This window comes from Rosa rugosa, chromosome 1 (assembly GCF_958449725.1).
Source record: "Rosa rugosa chromosome 1, drRosRugo1.1, whole genome shotgun sequence".
Lineage (NCBI taxonomy): Eukaryota > Viridiplantae > Streptophyta > Magnoliopsida > Rosales > Rosaceae > Rosa > Rosa rugosa.
In genome coordinates, this window is record NC_084820.1 from 25664575 (window position 1) to 25682135 (window position 17561).

The 17561-nt window shown below is 39.3% G+C and overlaps 2 protein-coding genes across 3 annotated transcripts; both read left to right on the forward strand.

Annotated features, from left to right (window-relative positions):
• Nucleotides 1–5535: 5535 nt before the first annotated feature.
• Nucleotides 5536–10948, forward strand: LOC133724418 (UBP1-associated protein 2A-like). Of its 2 annotated transcripts, none has more exons than XM_062151139.1 (2): nt 5536–7151; nt 8174–10948. In XM_062151139.1, the coding sequence occupies exon 1, from the start codon at nt 5668–5670 to the stop codon at nt 7138–7140; it is 1473 nt and encodes a 490-aa protein (XP_062007123.1). In that variant the 5' UTR covers nt 5536–5667; the 3' UTR covers nt 7141–7151; nt 8174–10948. The 2 variants fall into 2 exon arrangements, with proteins under 2 accessions (XP_062007123.1, XP_062007122.1); XM_062151138.1 differs by lacking the exon at nt 8174–10948 and adding an exon at nt 7591–7936 and having other exon boundaries at nt 5539–7151.
• Nucleotides 10949–12056: 1108 nt separating this feature from the next.
• Nucleotides 12057–17423, forward strand: LOC133724417 (ABC transporter F family member 5-like). Its single transcript, XM_062151137.1, has 9 exons — nt 12057–13171; nt 13632–13973; nt 14498–14638; nt 14761–14940; nt 15077–15232; nt 16072–16173; nt 16274–16402; nt 16801–16905; nt 17008–17423. The coding sequence occupies exons 1-9, from the start codon at nt 12272–12274 to the stop codon at nt 17101–17103; spliced, it is 2151 nt and encodes a 716-aa protein (XP_062007121.1). The 5' UTR covers nt 12057–12271; the 3' UTR covers nt 17104–17423.
• The last annotated feature ends 138 nt before the right edge of the window (nt 17424–17561 follow it).

Genomic DNA, 17561 nt, shown 5'->3' on the forward strand with positions numbered 1-17561 from the left:
GCGGACAAAGATGGTGCATATATAACTATTTGTTTACGGCAATGGCCCTGATGGTTGTGATGAATTACGCAAGTGCCACTATAGGGACACGGTTTGGTTACGTACTTTACTGGGGTGCCGTCTTTGTCTGGGTTTAGTTTGGATGATGGGTTGGAGTTAGGCTGAGGCGCTGAGCTGTGCTGCTTTTTTATCAGAGAGAATCTGACTCGACGACGACAGCGATGAAACGACGCACCCCAGATCAGCTTTGTCGACTCTACATAATCTTTTTCTTTGTTTTTATTTTTATTTTTTTCTCAATAAATAAAAATGAAATTTTCAATTAAGTTTTACAAAATAACGTCCTAAACGGAAAGTAGAGTAGTGCACCAAAGGGGTTTGGTTTAGCGGAATTTTGGTTGTGCAAGTTGGATGAATATGAACTGGATACTCAAAAGAGATTCAGCGTTCAATCATCCGCTTCTGCAAAACACATGTTTGAGAGAGTTTTATCCAAATCAGGTCCCGACTCAGAATGATAAAATAGTTTGCCACCATTTTTGTAACAAAAGAAAAAAAATTTAGTGCTGGCTGTTGCATCTTTTCTCTAGAAACAGTTAGCCCCTACATAGGATACGGATATCTTTGCGATAGTGTAATCCTTACTTAATTGGAGTTTCGCTTGTCCGGAGTTCAAACCTCGAATCACTCTATAGATCTTTTCTTTCCAAAGCTCTTGCCCCTCCCCCTCCATCTCCATTTCTTTCCTATGCAGGTTTTTTTCTTTTGTCTTTTTTCTTTTTTCTTTTTTTTTGATTCATAAACCTCACTCCAAAACCCAATTTTTTTTTCCCTCGGATTGGCTACAAGCTAGCCCTCACTTTCTACGCCTCAATCAGTGTAAAGTCCTCAAATTCAAAATTAGCCGGTCATATGGATGTTGTGTTGACTTAATCCTGATTGTGGATGGAGGAATTAGAACTTAATTAAGTACTAAGGAATCGTTGAGATCATACAACTCACAACTAACAACCATCATTAACCTATGAGACTCTCTCCAATAAGCATCTTTTAATATGGATTCATTGAGAACTTTCAAGTTCAATCTTTAAAATAATTAGACATCAATATTTAAAATATCATCATACTTGTCCAACGGTTGAACTTGAAAGTCCTCAATAAAGATAGTACTCATGGAGCATTTCTCATCAATCCTCAAGTGTAATCAGACACTATGAACAACTAATATTGATACAAATATCTTTATTTTCTCTGCATATAATTCTCGATTGAGGCATCAAAAATTATCTTGTGTGTAAATAGGTAGACTTTGATTGAAATTTCAATGTCATACTTGTATAGTAAATGCTGCTCGGGTAATTATGGAAGTACACATACACCTCAATGTATAATCAATATTTATCATTTTCCAGTAATTGTTAATGAAATGAGATATTATATATTAAGCGCATCTTTAGTAGACTCTTTATTTTGGCTTCTTAGCTATTTTGGATAGCATGTTTAGCTTTTTATCTATTTTAGCAGCAGCGCTAGACTTCTAAATGACTATCCATTATAACTTTTAGCTATCTCGCTCTCTATATTTTCGCTATCTCACTCCTAAATATAAAGAACAAGATGAAGCTCTCTATAATTTAAAGTTTTAAACATTCCTTTTAAATTATTTTATGTAATTTATAAATGCATTTAAACTATTTAATCTTCATTTGACATTTGATGGTACATGTATAATAGAAGAATCAGATCACATTGCAATTAAAGCTGTTGGCTCAAGATGTTATTAAAATGCTTATGTTTGTGGCACTGTGTTTGACTATGACCTTTTGCTTGCAAGTGCTATTGTGCTAGCTGGTCGTCCACCCATGTGGCCATGTGTGAAGGTAATTCGTTAATGGTGGTGGGGATTTGAATGATTTCTCGTCTATTTAATGGCCTGATTTCTCTCGATATTCTTGCTTCATGCCCATTTTGAGACATAGTGATTTTGCTGTAGTTCTTTTTTTTTCTTATGTATATTGTTACACTCTATGATAAGTCTCAACATAAGTGCATTAAGGACCACAGTTGCATGTTTAGGCAAGTAAATTTATGCTTCGACGATGCTAATATTGAACTGCCTGCAAAATTTTTACTTTCAATTGAAACAATTCACATTACTTTGATCCAGGGACCTTGTTATTGGTTATTATTTTTGAGATGTTGATGATTTGCCTTTGGCTTCTGTTGGAATTTACCTACCTGTCATACTTTCTCAAGTTCAAGTTCTACACTTCATTGTTATAGTCCAAATTGCTGGTAGAACACCGTTTTAAGTCTGTTTTACCTGCAAATTTAATTTCAAGTCGTATTCGGTTTGTATTTTTGAATCAAACCAAAAAGGCGGCAATATCATTCATCTCAATCCAGAATGATCATTACATACTTTTCCGCTGTCATCTCAAGTCATTTTCAGTTTGTGTTTACTCTCAATCTTATTCAAGATGACTTATCCATTATAGTCGACTCTTCTCTCTAAGGTTTCGGCTTTGAGAAACCCTAAGGTCGGCTTCTTCCTGTTTCTTAAGAACGATCTCGTCAGGCTGTGCCCAGATATCGGCACTAGCCTCCGGCATCGCTGATGTTATGTGGTATGTTGTCGAACGGGTGTCTTGTTGCTATTGCTCGGGAAGTTTCTCAGGAATGTTTCTTGCTCCAAGTATTGGCATGGTGGTCTTGGCAGTGGTCTTTGGTGCAAAGTCCCTGAGCGCAGTTGTTTAGTTCGTGGGGCGCCGGATTGTGGCGAAGTACGATTGTGGCCAGACGAGATCGGGGTGCTACGGGTAGTGGCAGCTATGGATCGTGGTGAGGCGAGATTGGGGTGCTACGGGTCATGGTGCTGGCTTAGGTCGAGACGATGTAGGTTTGAGCAGCACAGGGGCGATGTATTTCGGAGAGGCGCTGATCGTTTGCTGCGTGGTCAGGCGACACAGATTCGGTGCCGTTCATGCTACTGCTGGGTGAAGGCGATGGAGATTGGGCCATGTCGGGCCAGTTTTGTTGGGCTTGGACATTGGAGGCTTCTTTGGGCTGCTATGGTTTTTTAGATAGTTTTTTTTTTACTTATTTTTCCAATAATTTTCTATCTTTTTAGGGGGCTATGCACTTTGTTTTGTGCGCCCTAAATGTCTTGTGTAGATGTCCTAGCGAATCTTCTAGAGTACTAGATGGCAAATGAGTGGATCTATCCTATATACCACTATGGGTACTATTTCTTCTTGTCTGTCTATAGATGGCAGCAGAAGAGTACGTAATAGTCATAGACTTGGGATGAATGAAATTAAAACCCGGTTTAGGATAAATAAAAAATAAATAAAAAATCTTGAATGATAGTAAATTAGTAATTGCTTCAGTTATATAATTTAAGAGAATATGAGTTTCCTTCATTTTGTGATATTGTTTTTTTTTTAATTGAAGATATGAACATTATTTCTCTCCTTTTATCCCTCTCTCACTCCCTTAATGGTTATAGATCTTATTTGCAAATTTCTCATATTTAAGCCTCTATCGTCATCATAGTTCGAACGTCTCTTCTATATTATGATCACATCCTCATCTTAGATCGCGATCATCTTTCTTGTCACAATCGTACGACCTCAACATTGCAGTCAAACTCCCCACAGCCGTCTTACAAATTGTAGTCGTCTTCCGGTGCTCACGGGATCAAGCTATTTCCACAATCTTCAAAAGAGTTTAAGGTAAATTAAGTTTACGTACTACTCTTCTTTACTGTTTCTTAAAGTAAAGAACATAAAAAAAAAAAAGGGAAAAATATATAAACAGTACTCCAACTATTACCCATTCTAAATTTTCATACCCAACTTTTCGAAACTATCACATTAGTACCTGGAGTACCCAATCCAACCCAATTTTCGTACACGCCGTCCATGATGACGTTAACTCTTCTGACAGCTGGCATAATTTAAGGGATATTTTGGTCACTTCTCGTTTTAACTCAGAATTTTTTTTTTAATATTTTTTTTCCTCTCTATTTTTTAAACCCAGCAGCTTTTATCTTTAAAATAAAAAAAAAAAAAAAAAAAAACTTCTTCTCTATCTCTTCTTCTTCCCCGAATCCCCTGATAAAGTCTCCGCCATCTGGTACGGACTTGTGTTGATCTCGCTCACCGTGCTTGGGGTCATCAGCCAGAAATTCAAAACCCAAAATCGGGTACTGCCTCCTTTCGCCGATAACACGTTCTTCAAAAACGAGCTCCATGTATTTGAATATGGGTTTTTTGTCGGGCTCTGTTCTGTGTATCTTTGTAAAATTCGGGTTTGGATTCTGGGATTTGGTGATGGGTGCTAATTTATCGTGTGGTGTTTCGGACATGGAGGCAATCTTCAATCTTCTTCTGGTCTTCTGCTTTGAGCATGGAAGCAAAGAGAGAATCTCTCTCCCTTCAGTTGACTGGGTGTTCTCGACCCATTCTTCACTCCGGCTTCGAACCCAAGTCAGAGCTCACTCCAAGTGCGAGGCCTGAATAGCTGGAGCAATTCCCTCACCGGCATCACCCTTCCATCTCGACGGGAGCTTCACCGGCAGTAAGCTCAAACTGATTTGGGCTGCCCCCAAATCTTCTCTTTACACCCTAAACGGATCGCCTGCAATTCTTTCCTTTTTCCCTCTAATTAACCACATTTATGGGAATCAAGTTGGCCTCCAGCTTCATTTCAATGAATCACCACGACAGTGGTCAAGACCGGCGGACTTCGATCTTCTTTTGGGATGTATCAACTCCATAGAAATGAGTTCACGCGCCCACGCGCCACCACTACAGACAATCAATTGAAGTCCCAGACTTGGGTTCTCCAACAAGACCTCAAGAAATCCTGGAAGTGCAAAATGAGACTCGGGCTCTCATTTCACCCACGGTATGCAACAAATCGAAGAGAGAAAATCAGCGACCAAAGAGGCCACGAGAGGAGGGAGATGAGATTTGCGACTCTGCTTTGGTGGAGGAGATAGATAAGGAAATGACCCAAATACCCCTCTAAAATTAGCAAGTTAACGCTGTCATGGACGGCGGGTACGTATGTTGGGTCAGACTGGCTATTTGAGGTACCAATGTGATAGATTCGGAAAGTTAGATATGAAAATTTAGAATGAGCCATAGTTGGAGTACTGTTTATATTTTTTTCCCAAAAAAAAAAAACAAAATTTCGAAATGTTAGAACTGGGAAAATAGTACTTAAAAGAAAAATCTGGCACAAATAATGATTGTGGTATCCAGATCAAGCTGACTCGATGGTATTCTTCTCTATAATAATGGATGTGGTCTTAAAATTGAGTCCCTCTATTGGAAAGATGGAAGAAGCAAAAAAGAAAAAAATTCGTAAATTATTATTATTATAAAAATTTTTAATTGGTCCCGTGTACTGATGGATCACTAGTGAAAGATGAACCACACACAAAAACTACTCTTTATAGCCATAGAGGCAGAGGCCCGTGACCATTTAAAGGTTATTATTTCTCCTTTGAATTACCAAATTACCCCCGACATACTAACAAGTATATCATAACCCTGCCGTCTCAATCATCTGCTATTTCTATTCGGCTGCCGTCACCACTCACCCCCTCCACCCAAAACCAAACCCTAATCTCTCTGTGACGCCACCACCACGATCTCCATGGCCAGAAAGCGAAAGCTCGATTCCAACTCCACCGAGGCCTCCGAGCCCGCCAAGAAGCAGCAGCAGCAGCAGCAGCAGCCGGAGGTCGTCGAGGAGCCGAAGCCCCAGAACGAACCGGCCGAGGAGGTAGAAGAAGAGGTCGAGGAGGAAGAAGAGGCTGAGGAGGAAGAGGAGGAGGAGGAGGAGGAGTACGAGGAGGAAGAAGAGGTTGAGGAAGAGCCTGGCGTTGAGTACATGCAGAACACCGAGACTGTAACCGTGACGACGACGACCAACACGTCGGTGGATCCAGTTCAACCCGTGGCCGGCGGCGAGGAGAACGGCGGCGGTGAGGATGATGAGGACGAGCCGATTCAGGATCTTCTGGAGCCGTTTAGTAAGGACCAGCTGGTGAGTCTGCTGAGGGAGGCGGCGGAGAGCCACCGTGATGTGTCGGATCGGATCCGGAAGGTTGCGGATGAGGATCCGATCCACCGGAAGATCTTTGTCCACGGGCTTGGGTGGGACACCACCGCCGAAACCCTAACCAGCGTGTTCACGGAGTACGGTGAGATTGAGGATTGCAAGGCTGTGTGTGATAAGGTCTCTGGAAAGTCCAAGGGTTATGGTTTCATTCTCTTCAAGACGCGGTCCGGGGCTCGGAAAGCTTTGAAGCTGCCGCAGAAGAAGATCGGAAATCGGATGACTGCCTGCCAGCTGGCCTCGTTGGGCCCGGCCGCCACGCCGAGTGCCCCTGGCCCTGCTGCGGTGGCCCCGGCCCAGCCGGTTTCGGAGTACACATTGAGGAAGATTTATGTGAGCAATGTTGGGGCGGATTTAGATCCTCAGAAGCTGCTTATGTTCTTTTCGAGGTTTGGAGAAATTGAAGAAGGGCCGTTGGGGTTGGATAAGGCGACTGGAAGGCCGAAAGGGTTTTGCTTGTTTGTGTACAAGTCGGCAGAGAGTGCAAAGAGGGCTCTGGAGGAGCCGCACAAGAATTTCGATGGGCACATTTTGCACTGCCAGAAGGCAATTGACGGTCCGAAGCCGGTTAAGTCTCAGCATGGGAACCAGCACCACCACAATAGGAATAAGAATTCTGGTTTTGGTGGTGGAGCACCAGCGGGACCTGGCCATATGATGGCCCCAGGAGGTGCTGGAATTGGGTTTAACCAGGGGGCTGCATCAACCCAGGCGTTGAACCCGGCGCTTGGACAGGCCCTGGCTTTGCTTGCTACACAGGGGGCTGGCCTAAATCTTTTTGGGACTTTGGGAGCTCAAGGTGTGAACCCTGGTGTGCCTGGTGGAGCACATGGAATACAAAGTGGGTATGGCAATCAGCCAAGTATAAGTCCTGGAATGATGGGAACCTATGGAAATCAAGGGGCATTGCAGGGAGGCTACCCCAACCCACAGTTGGGCCAAGGTGGATCAGGAAGAGGGCCACATGGTCTTGGGCAATATGGTGGTGCTCCATACACGGGGCACTAGATGCCCCTGAGGTATGGCAAAGTTACTCTTTTTCTTAGTGATTTTAGTCAATCGCCCACTTGAGCACAAAAATAAAGCAGTCTTTTTTGCACTGTATAGTTTAACATAATTTTTAGGAAAATGGTGGAGTTTTTAGAAATTTGAAGGGTAGAAGGCACTGATTTCAATCTATTGCGTAGTGTTGATTGATGCTTTGAGAATTTCCGTAATTGCGTTTACTTAATATGTTCTTGTTTTGTCCTGCTCTTACTAGGATAGTTTCTCTTGAAAGTTGTCTACCATTTTTGCAGCCATTTGATAGTGTTGTGTCAAATATAAATAAATGAATATTGAAACTAGTTCTTTCTTTGAATTTGAACTCAATCTTGTATTCTCTTTAAAGGGATTTTGGGTTCAAAACCTTTCATCTCTTTTAAAATGTTTTTCACATTTTTCTTATTAAATGTGCAGATTCAACATAGGTGCATCAGTGTTTTTTACTGGTCTGGTGATTCTTCTGAAGTTTAAAAGGAGCTGATGGTTGCTACAAAGAGCAGAATCTTAAAATTGTCAAATGAAATTTCCGTTTTATCCTCTTTTTTTGCCTTCCTCTTCTAGCTCTTCAAAGTACTGTAGGTTTTTTTTTTTAATTTGTTTAAAAGCTCAAGAGTTTGAGAAATTGACTTATAAACCTGTCTGTATTTCATGGAGTCAGTGAGGTTGAACAAAATGCTTTTTAGATTTCCAATCCTATGGATTAAATGAACTTGGTATGTAGTTTTATTTCTATAATGCTTATTGGTTTGTATTAATGCTCTTTCAGTGATTTTTTTCTTGGTTTTGAATAATTGTTTGTGATTTATCACCACAATTTTTAATCAAATTAATCTATACCATCTTTGATTGATATTTCGAAAATATGTCTTTGTTGGAAACTGGCACTGATTGGTGATGTAGTGTGAAATTGTTGAGTACCATCAGATTTCAAACAAGCCTCTCTCTATATGACAACATGATCTTATGGTTTACTACAATATTGCATCCCCATTGGCAGGTAATTTAATGCAGGTTGAGCGGCCATAATTACTACTATGGCTTTATTTGCCATCTGTAATGATGGAAAAAGTTGGTCAGATCTTCATCTACTTTTGAAATTCTGATTCACAAAGATTAGTGATAAACTAAGAAGTATTCCTTGGTAGGAAAAATTGTAAAAATCTTGAAGGTCTCTAATAGAAGATTGATGCATTGTGATATGGGATTCCCTGGTGTTATATGGTGGTTTTTGTTATTGAATTGCAAAAGTATTTCCCCCATATTAATAAGCCACGACTCATCTATATATTGGCCATTTTTCTTTTTTAAACAAAATGGATTTTTTTTTTGATAATTCAATGTTGAAAGGTTTTTTTTTTTTCCCAAAAAATTAGTTTGTCATTGCAGCTGGTATGGAGTCTTCTAGATAGAATAATGTTGTTAGCAGCTGGCCTTTGAGTTTTCCCATTTAAATCATCACCATCATCTTGATTGATGAGACCCATTTGCAAGTTGATAGATGACAGACTTATTGACTGTTCTGAGCAACTAGTTTGTTGATGACTTTTATGGAATGAAGATTAGAATATGACCTTATTAGATGGTTCATGAGATTCCCCCATCTTGTCATCCCTCTGTCCTTTGCTTCATTACTCATAGTTTCTATATGCTTTTGGTTGCTCTGGTCAGGGCATACACCTGAACCACTCAAAGCATATTCTTTAATCAAGGTGACTGTTTTGAACAAGCGTTTTTTAGGCACGTCTGGGGTATTGTTTTGCCTTAAACCAACGACCACCCATCTGTCCACCACTTGTGCCAGAAAAGCTTGAGTCTCCATTTAGTATTACATTTTTGATTTTGTCATTGTACTGATTTGGACGGTTTGTTGAATGTGAATTAAGAGTGGTTTTACTTATTTGACATGGTGGTTTTAAACTTTTTATACTCATTTCTTTTTAAACTTTTTCTACTCATTTCAAGTCTTTTGGTCAGTTGTTGGGAAAGTGTTGGGGATTTAGTGGCTTATTACTCAGGTGAATACTACCGTAATTAAGTAGTTGCACATGTCTATCTTCACGTCTTTTTGACAACTTGTATTTATAGAGAATCACTTGTGATCTTTTAGAAAGGAAAATTATCTTTTCAACTGTATCTGTCCCTAGAAGAGAAGAAAAACTCTTTTTGGGGACAACTTGTATTTATAGAGAATCACTTGTGATCTTTTAGAAAGAAAAATTATCTTTTCAACTGTATCTGTCCCTAGAAGAGAAGAAAAACTTATTCTTCTCTTACCTGACTGTTGCTGCATGCTGTTAATTGTAGCATCTTTTGTGTCATTCCTGACCTCCCTCACTCCTGTTGATAGAATAAATATCAAGTATGCAGATTCAGTTGTCTGGTATCTCCTTGATTTGCTCTGTCCATTTGTTTTGTCTTGACACTCGGATTTAGGGGTGTCAAATAAAAAAATGCCTCCCGGGTTTGGGTCTCCGGCATAGGGTTTGCTTCCATCTATTGAGTTCAGGATAGGCTTGGATTTCAGCATATGCGCTGTAAGTGGAGTAGTTTGCTCTATGCTAGGCTCCTAGCAAAATTTAAAAACTTGAAGAGATAACTTTTTGCTGCTTTCAATCTTATTTCAATTTTGGCATCCTAGCCTTCATAAAGTTATGAAGCACTAAACTTGAATGTTTTGTAAACTCCCTACTGTAGGTGGAATAGTTTGTTTTATGCTTGTTGGGATTTATTAAAAGATTGCAGCTACGATCTAAGTGAAATTCATTTGAACAAAATTGTTTTCTTTGTTTGTTGTGGAATTTTCTTTGTGATTTTTGTTTGGGTACTTAAAGCTACTTAATCTTTGTGTCCTATTAGTAATCACTGTTGATCTTTGGTTACTGGTCTAAGTTCCTATTGTAATAGGCCGAAAGAAGAGTCATTGCATGTTTCCAGGTGTGGAAATGTAAATTGCACATCTTTGGTGGGTCATCAAGGAATTTGGTTGCATGGAAGGAGTAACAAACGGGCTGTTAAGGTCGGTCCAAGGTCGGCAAATAATACATTTAAATTGAATAATTGAAACAAGGAAAACAAGCGGGAAGAGAGTAGAATGGAAAAGAAACAGAGTATTGCCAAGAATGAAGGCTTCAAAAGGTATTGGTTTTATGTTTTAACAGTCACAAATATCTCGTCAAAATGAACTTGTGGATCGGGTTTGAGAATTGGCAGAGGTACGTCCAAACCCTCATTTTAAAGGTCCTCCGTAGAGTTGGTGAAAGTACTGCCAAAGCGGTTGGAATAGAATCGGGAAATGAGGTCCTCCGTAGGGTTGGCAGCGGTTGGAATAGAATCGGGAAATGAGGTCCTCCGTAGGGTTGGCAGAAGTGCTAAATGAAAGCTTCTTTCAGAGCAATTGCAATAGAATCCCGATATGAGGTTCTCCACAGAGTTTGCAGTTGCAAAGTCTCTAGGGATATTGGTCAGTATATATTTTCAAGTCGCGCATGGATATCCTCAAAATGAACGCCGTTGCAAGCAGAAGAATCGGGTAAATGAGGTCCCCCTACGTTTTCAACCGTCAGAGAGATATCCTTACATGAACTTAGAGCGGTTGCAAGAGATTCGGGCAACGAGGTCTTCCATAGAGCTTACAGAAGTGCCACCAAACCCTGAGATGCAATAGAATCCGGACGGATGACCAGCCAAGGCAACTGTTTGATCAGTAATCGTGCAATGCCATGTGTTCAACTGTAAATTCAGATACGGTGTTTGATATGAGAAAGTGGAGTTTTAGGGTATATGATTTAGGTTGATCAGCAAGTTTTGAAATGAAAAGAGAAAAGAGATTGTAATCAAGCTGCCGTAAAATTTGGAATGAATCGTTTTAACAATGTCCTTGTTCTTTTACAGTTTTTTAAAGCGTCTCTTTAGTGAGCTGTTAAATATTTGACTTAAATAAAAGAATAATTATGGAGCAAAAAAAAATTTCTTTTTTATTTACAGTATTAGGGCAAAACTGGAAAACAAAAGTCTGTGGGAGTGTCTGTCTCGTTTTGTATAAACGTGGTTCGAGGAGACTCACAGGTTGAATAACACGTGGCACTAAATGACAGGACGGTCTCAAATTCTTAAAATCTTTGCTGCAGAATGTGCACCACGAAATCTGGTATTTGATGCTGAGGGCGTTATCGTTATGTTGTAGTTTCTCTTGGCGCCAATTTATTCAGACTATTCTTCTTTCACTCTCTTCTTTTGTTGCCTTACGGAATAATATTAGATTTGAAGAAAACTACAACAATGAGTCCTTGTCAATGACCTTTCTCTTGGTTCATCTGTTTACAAGAACACAAGTGTATGGTGTAGTTAATCCTCCCTCACCATACATTCGACACACGCACCGAGTATATGCCCTAACATGAAATCATATGCTTCACTAGAAATCACAGAAAAGTATGTTAATACAATAGAAATTTTCGATAACATACCCATTCATAACCCAACCGATAAAACACATAGTTAATTTTAAGACTTTGACATTTAGGAGATTTTACTAAACACTTAATTATCGATAAACACACAAATATTGTTGAAACATAAGAGTTATTTAAACGATATATCTCGCATGAATGATATGACAATTTTACAAATCTACTCTACTCTACTATAATATTATTCTCCTCTGTATAAATTTTAGAAACAATATACCACAATTTTGCACGTCCACAAAATAGGCTCCAAAACCATGCTTTACATAAATTTCAGAAAATAAATTTTGGTTATGTGATAGGGACCCTAAAACCCCCAAAACGTAAAACATCTCCATTTTCTCGCCATCTCTATCCTGTAAATTTCGCCCTTTTTGTCTCTACTGTTCTCCTATGGCTTTAAACCTCCACACATTTCACCACTATCTTCAACCTCTCTACTCCTTCATCCCCAGAGAGTAGTTTCTCTCTCTCACACAACACCACCACCACCACCACCACCACCAGAGAGAGACGCTCTATCTTCTCCACCATCCCCAAATCCATATCCACACGCCAAAAAAAAAAAAAAAAGACTCCACCTTTCTCTTCTCCCTCAACTTTCCCTCCCTTTTTCTCACAGACCCACCATGGATTTAGCCTCCAAGCTCCACCGCCTCGACCTCCGCTCCTCCTTCCTCGCCGGCTCCGCCCCCTTCGACGCCCGCACCACCTCTCTCCCTTCTCGCCTCCGCTCCCTTTCGCAACGAATCTCCGCCCAATCCACTAAAGCTAACTCCAACTCCATCAAAACCACTACTTTATTCAAACCCAGAACACCCACTTCTCAGATACGAACATGGTTGCCGGCTTTGGCCGTCGAAACTCCGGTGGCCACGGCGGAGGAGAACGACATTGAGTCTTTGTTCTCGGACGATTCCGGGACTGGGAGTAATGAACGTAAACGTGGCAAGAAGAACTCGAATTCTGGGGCTTCCGGGATTTCTTCTGGTGTTAAGCTTGAAAATGTGAGGAAGAGCTATAAGGGTGTGACTGTGTTGAAGGATGTGACGTGGGAAGTGAAGAAGGGGGAGAAGGTTGGATTGGTGGGGGTGAATGGGGCAGGGAAGACAACCCAGATGAGGATTATTGCTGGTTTGGAAGAACCGGATTCGGGGAATGTGATAAAGGCGAAATCGAATATGAAGATTGCGTTTTTGAGTCAAGAATTCGAGGTTTCGATGAGTAAAACAGTGAGGGAGGAGTTTATGACTGCTTTTAAGGAGGAGATGGAGGTGTCAGAGAGGCTGGAGAAGGTGCAGAAGGCGTTGGAGAGTGCTGTGGAGGATATGGACTTGATGGGAAGGCTTTTGGATGAGCTTGATAAGCTTCAGAATCGGGCGCAGGAGTGTGACTTGAGTATGGTGGATGCGAAGATTAGTAAGTTGATGCCGGAACTTGGGTTTGCGCCGGAGGATGGAGATAGGTTGGTGGCTTCGTTTAGTAGTGGTTGGCAGATGAGGATGTCACTTGGGAAGATTTTGCTTCAGGTATAGAGTTTGTGTTTTCAGATGAAAAATGTAGTTGTTGGAATGTGAGTTATAGCTTGGAGTTTTGCTTGATTTGTTTCGACATGCTTTCTGTGCTTGTTATTGTAGTTTGCTGTAGTGTGTTATTGCCAAAAAGGTGTCATGGAAAATTGTTATTTGTGGTCAACAAGGAAATTGCTTGCTTGGTTTCTGATAATGGAGATGCTATTTCAAGTGATATTTGCTTCTTTAGCCATATGATGCATGCTTAGTCTGAAGTTGGTTACTCTTTATCATGATTGCATTTGGGCTAGCTTGTTGTCATTTTTAATCTGTGAGATTTATTAATCATTGTGTGGAAGTGGCTATCAACTGTATGTTCAACACTATTCCTGTAAGATATGCTGATGTGCGGAGCACATGTATCTTAAAATGTATATTGGTTTAGTTGTTGATCAGAGTATAATGGCTTTATCTTCAGGACCCTGATTTACTACTGCTGGATGAGCCTACAAATCACCTTGACCTTGACACCATTGAGTGGCTTGAAGATTATCTCAATCAGCAAGATGTGCCAATGGTTATCATATCTCATGACCGAGCTTTTCTCGATCAATTGTGTACAAAAATAGTGGAAACTGATATGGGTGTCTCCAGAACGTATGAGGGAAATTATTCTGAGTATTATATTGCAAAAGCAGCATGGATCGAAAGTCAAAATGCTGCTTGGGAGAAGCAGCAGAAGGAAATTGAGCACACAAAAGATTTGATACATAGGTTGGGCGCTGGAGCAAATTCTGGCCGTGCGTCTTCTGCTGGAAAGGTACATTGAGATTTATCTGTGTAGCAAATTGATTTACTTAAAATTCTAAAAGAAACAAAAATACCAATCTAATCTGGACAATTGGTTAGCATTGAGTTTTGTTGTTTGACTTTCTCAAGGTACTAAAATACAACTAAGCTGCTATGCTCTACATTCTTCTCTCTCTGTTGTGGAACTTAAGGGCGGGTACAATATTCTTTTCAAAACAAAAGCACTTCTTGGATTTTTTTCTAATCATGCTTGCTTATATTAAATGTAGTCTCTCATTCAATCATTCTTGTACAACTGCATTAAGATTGTTGCTAACAAACTGCATCTGCTAAATTCTTTTTATTTTTTCCATACCCATTAATTGATAATACAATACCAAACATATGATTCTTGCTTTATCTCTCTGACGTTTGGTCAAGTCTGTATGCATTAACAAGATTGATTATCTACTCACCAGGTATTTACATAGATCATTTTACTGGCCACCTGCAATTCTTTATTTAACATTTTTAATTTTTTCTTGGGAAGAACAGAAGCTGGAGAAACTTCAGGAAGAGGATCTTGTTGAAAGGCCATTTCAGAGGAAACAGATGAAGATCAGGTTTCCTGAACGGGGAAGAAGTGGAAGATTTGTTGCAACACTTAAGAATCTGGAAGCTGGCTTTGGAGATAAGGTGGGTTTACATATTTTGATCACCAGTAAAAGTGCTACAAGCCATTTTTTTTTTTCATCTTAAAAAGATACATTCATCTGCAAAGTGTGTGGTTAAATTGCAACCATATCTGTTGTGTACAGGTTCTGTTTAGCAGAGCAAATCTCACAATTGAAAGAGGAGAGAAACTGGCCATTATCGGCCCAAATGGATGTGGCAAGAGTACTTTGCTGAAACTAATGCTGGGTTTACAGAAGCCAATTGCAGGTGAAGTTCTGCTTGGGGAGCATAATGTCCTACCAAACTATTTTGAGCAAAATCAGGTGTGTACTGCCATTACTATTTGCTACTTTGGAATAACTAATAGCATGGGGTTTCATCTTAGTAAAAGAGGAACTGGATTTGTAAATTTCCTTGTCAGACTATATTGTTGGTTGACCCATGTTCATGTCTTTTTAGGCTGAGGCACTTGATTTAAATAAAACAGTGCTTGAGACAGTAGAAGAAGCAGCAGAGGATTGGAGACTTGATGATATAAAGGGTCTCCTTGGTCGTTGTAATTTCAAAGCAGATATGCTTGATAGAAAGGTTTCCCTCTTAAGTGGTGGTGAGAAGGTAAGTTGAAGATGTTTTATTTATTATTCTCTATAAAATTCTTATTAATGACTTAGCTTTTATGGGATACGTGTAACATGCTTTGTTCAGAATTTTTTGTTCAGAACTACTAATGTTGACTCTGCATCTAGTTCAGTGATTTTAATTTATATAGAGATCTTTTGTGTTAACTGTCAGTTTTTCAGAGTCCTATTGAGCACGGTAATTTTATTTAATCATTCATGATTCTCATTGGCATGCCTTTGCCTCTCAAAGAAATTGTGACTTTTGACCAGGCCAAGATGATACAAGTAACATTTTAAGAAAAAAAAAAACAATGTAAATGAGGCACAATGATTTCATAGACATGAGTCTAGGTCATAATTATTGCTCACAAAGATGAAGTTAGATGTAGGACTTACTGACACTTTATCCCATCCTAGTAACATTTATGGTTTCTTTCAAACTAGTTTCTCACAAGCATGTGGTTTATATAATATATGAGCTTTTCACTTTAACCAGCTTCATCACTGTCATAACAGGCTTTATACTTGTTGTAATATGATTACAGTCCTGCAAATGATATTCATCAGTTCTTTGTGAATAAGTGTTTTTATTACATTGTCAATTTTGTATAATCTTTTTCTCCTTCCATTGAGGCTAAACTTTTCTGCTGTCTAATGCTTTGAACTTCCTTGCATTTTCCTTTGTTTCTGCCACTTTTTTATTTAAATACAACATGCCTTCACTATACATGGAAGCAAATGTGTCAATACTTCAAAAGAATCTGTCTCTCACTTGAGAATCAATTAAGGCTGAATTACTGTCAGGTTTAACAGTTTGTCTTTCACTTTTGTTAGGCACGCCTTGCCTTCTGCAAGTTCATGGTAAAGCCATCTACTCTGCTAGTTCTGGATGAACCCACAAATCACTTGGACATTCCTTCAAAAGAGATGCTTGAGGTATTTCCCACCTTTTTCTTTTCATTCTGTTTTCCACAATAAATGGTTTATAGTACTTTAGTATCACTTACCTGCAATTTGGTTCCTATTGTTCTTTCAGGAGGCAATAAATGAGTACAAAGGCACTGTTATCACAGTTTCTCATGACCGATACTTTATAAAGCAAATAGTTAATAGAGTAGTGGAGGTTAAAGACAGAAGACTGCAAGATTATGCAGGCAATTACAATGTAAGTAGTCTGTACTCTCAGCTTACTTGGGCCTGAAAGTGTGTGATGTCTGGATAATCTTTTCGTTTTTTATTTTATTTTAAAAAGTTGTTATAAAAACGAACCAAGCTAAAATTGGTGATTATATAACAGCTTTTTGCATATGGAACGCAGCCAACACCAGGCATTATTGAAATATTTCAATTTGAGAGTTAGCAGAACTAAGAGATTGCGATGTGGGAAGCATGGGATCTGTTTATTTAATCCAATCTTTTATCTGCAATCTCAGTAGAGGAAAATATTCCTATAGAGTAGCAGTTCTGTTCAATTTGGAGTCTGGAGTTCATTCAAAATTGAAATAAATTATGCAGTTGCTTATTAAATCCGTGATTGTGACCATGAAATTTCATGATGTGCAGTACTATCTAGAGAAGAATCTAGATGCTAGGGAAAGAGAGCTTGAGCGTGAGGCAGAGATTGAGGAGAAGGCTCCTAAAGTCAAAGCGAAATCAAAGATGTCTAAGGTAAGAATGCTTCCATCATGAAACCAAAAGAAATTTCTATGTTTTGTTTTGTGCAGTAATCTGTGCCAATCCGATATTAACTTGCTTAGGTTATCATTGTAGGCTGAAAAGGAAGCTCGGAAGAAGCAAAAGATGCAGGCATTCCAGCAAGCAAAGGCAAAATCGAAAGGAATAAAGAACGCTAAGAGATGGAATTAAAGTAGTTTATTTTGAAGAGGCCCACTTTACCAGCTAGTCGATCATGTATGTATATACCAGTTAGTACATTAATAGATTTCCAGGAACAAGTGAGGCTGCACCAGAAATCCTGTACCTGAAGCATCTGCTTTTTGGCTCATTAATCGCAGAATATGAAACACAAGTACGTGCTTGTAAAATCTAACCCACATGAGAGCAGGAATACAGGGTTTGATTGTATTGCATAGAATCTGTAAATTTATTGGCCACAATTAGTAGACTCTATTCACATTTGAAAAACTGGTTGCGCAGTCTTCGTTTATTACAAGATTTTTCAGATCCTCTTGTGAGCAATATGAAGCAATCCTTATTAGAATTTTTTTTTTGGGGCAAAAAAAACTTATTAGATGAAAAAGAGGAAAAAGATCTTTTTAAAAGAGATACTGAACATAGATTAGTACTTTGTTATGATGTTCCAA

What these genes read in the sequence shown, in the direction of transcription:
- LOC133724418 (XM_062151139.1), top strand. Translation starts at nt 5,668, where the DNA reads ATGGCCAGAAAGCGAAAGCTCGATTCCAACTCCACCGAGGCCTCCGAG.
- LOC133724417 (XM_062151137.1), top strand. Translation starts at nt 12,272, where the DNA reads ATGGATTTAGCCTCCAAGCTCCACCGCCTCGACCTCCGCTCCTCCTTC. An exon ending in ACTATTTTGAGCAAAATCAG is followed by an intron (nt 14,941 to 15,076) that starts GTGTGTACTGCC and finishes ATGTCTTTTTAG; the next exon opens with GCTGAGGCACTTGATTTAAA. An exon ending in TCTTAAGTGGTGGTGAGAAG is followed by an intron (nt 15,233 to 16,071) that starts GTAAGTTGAAGA and finishes CACTTTTGTTAG; the next exon opens with GCACGCCTTGCCTTCTGCAA.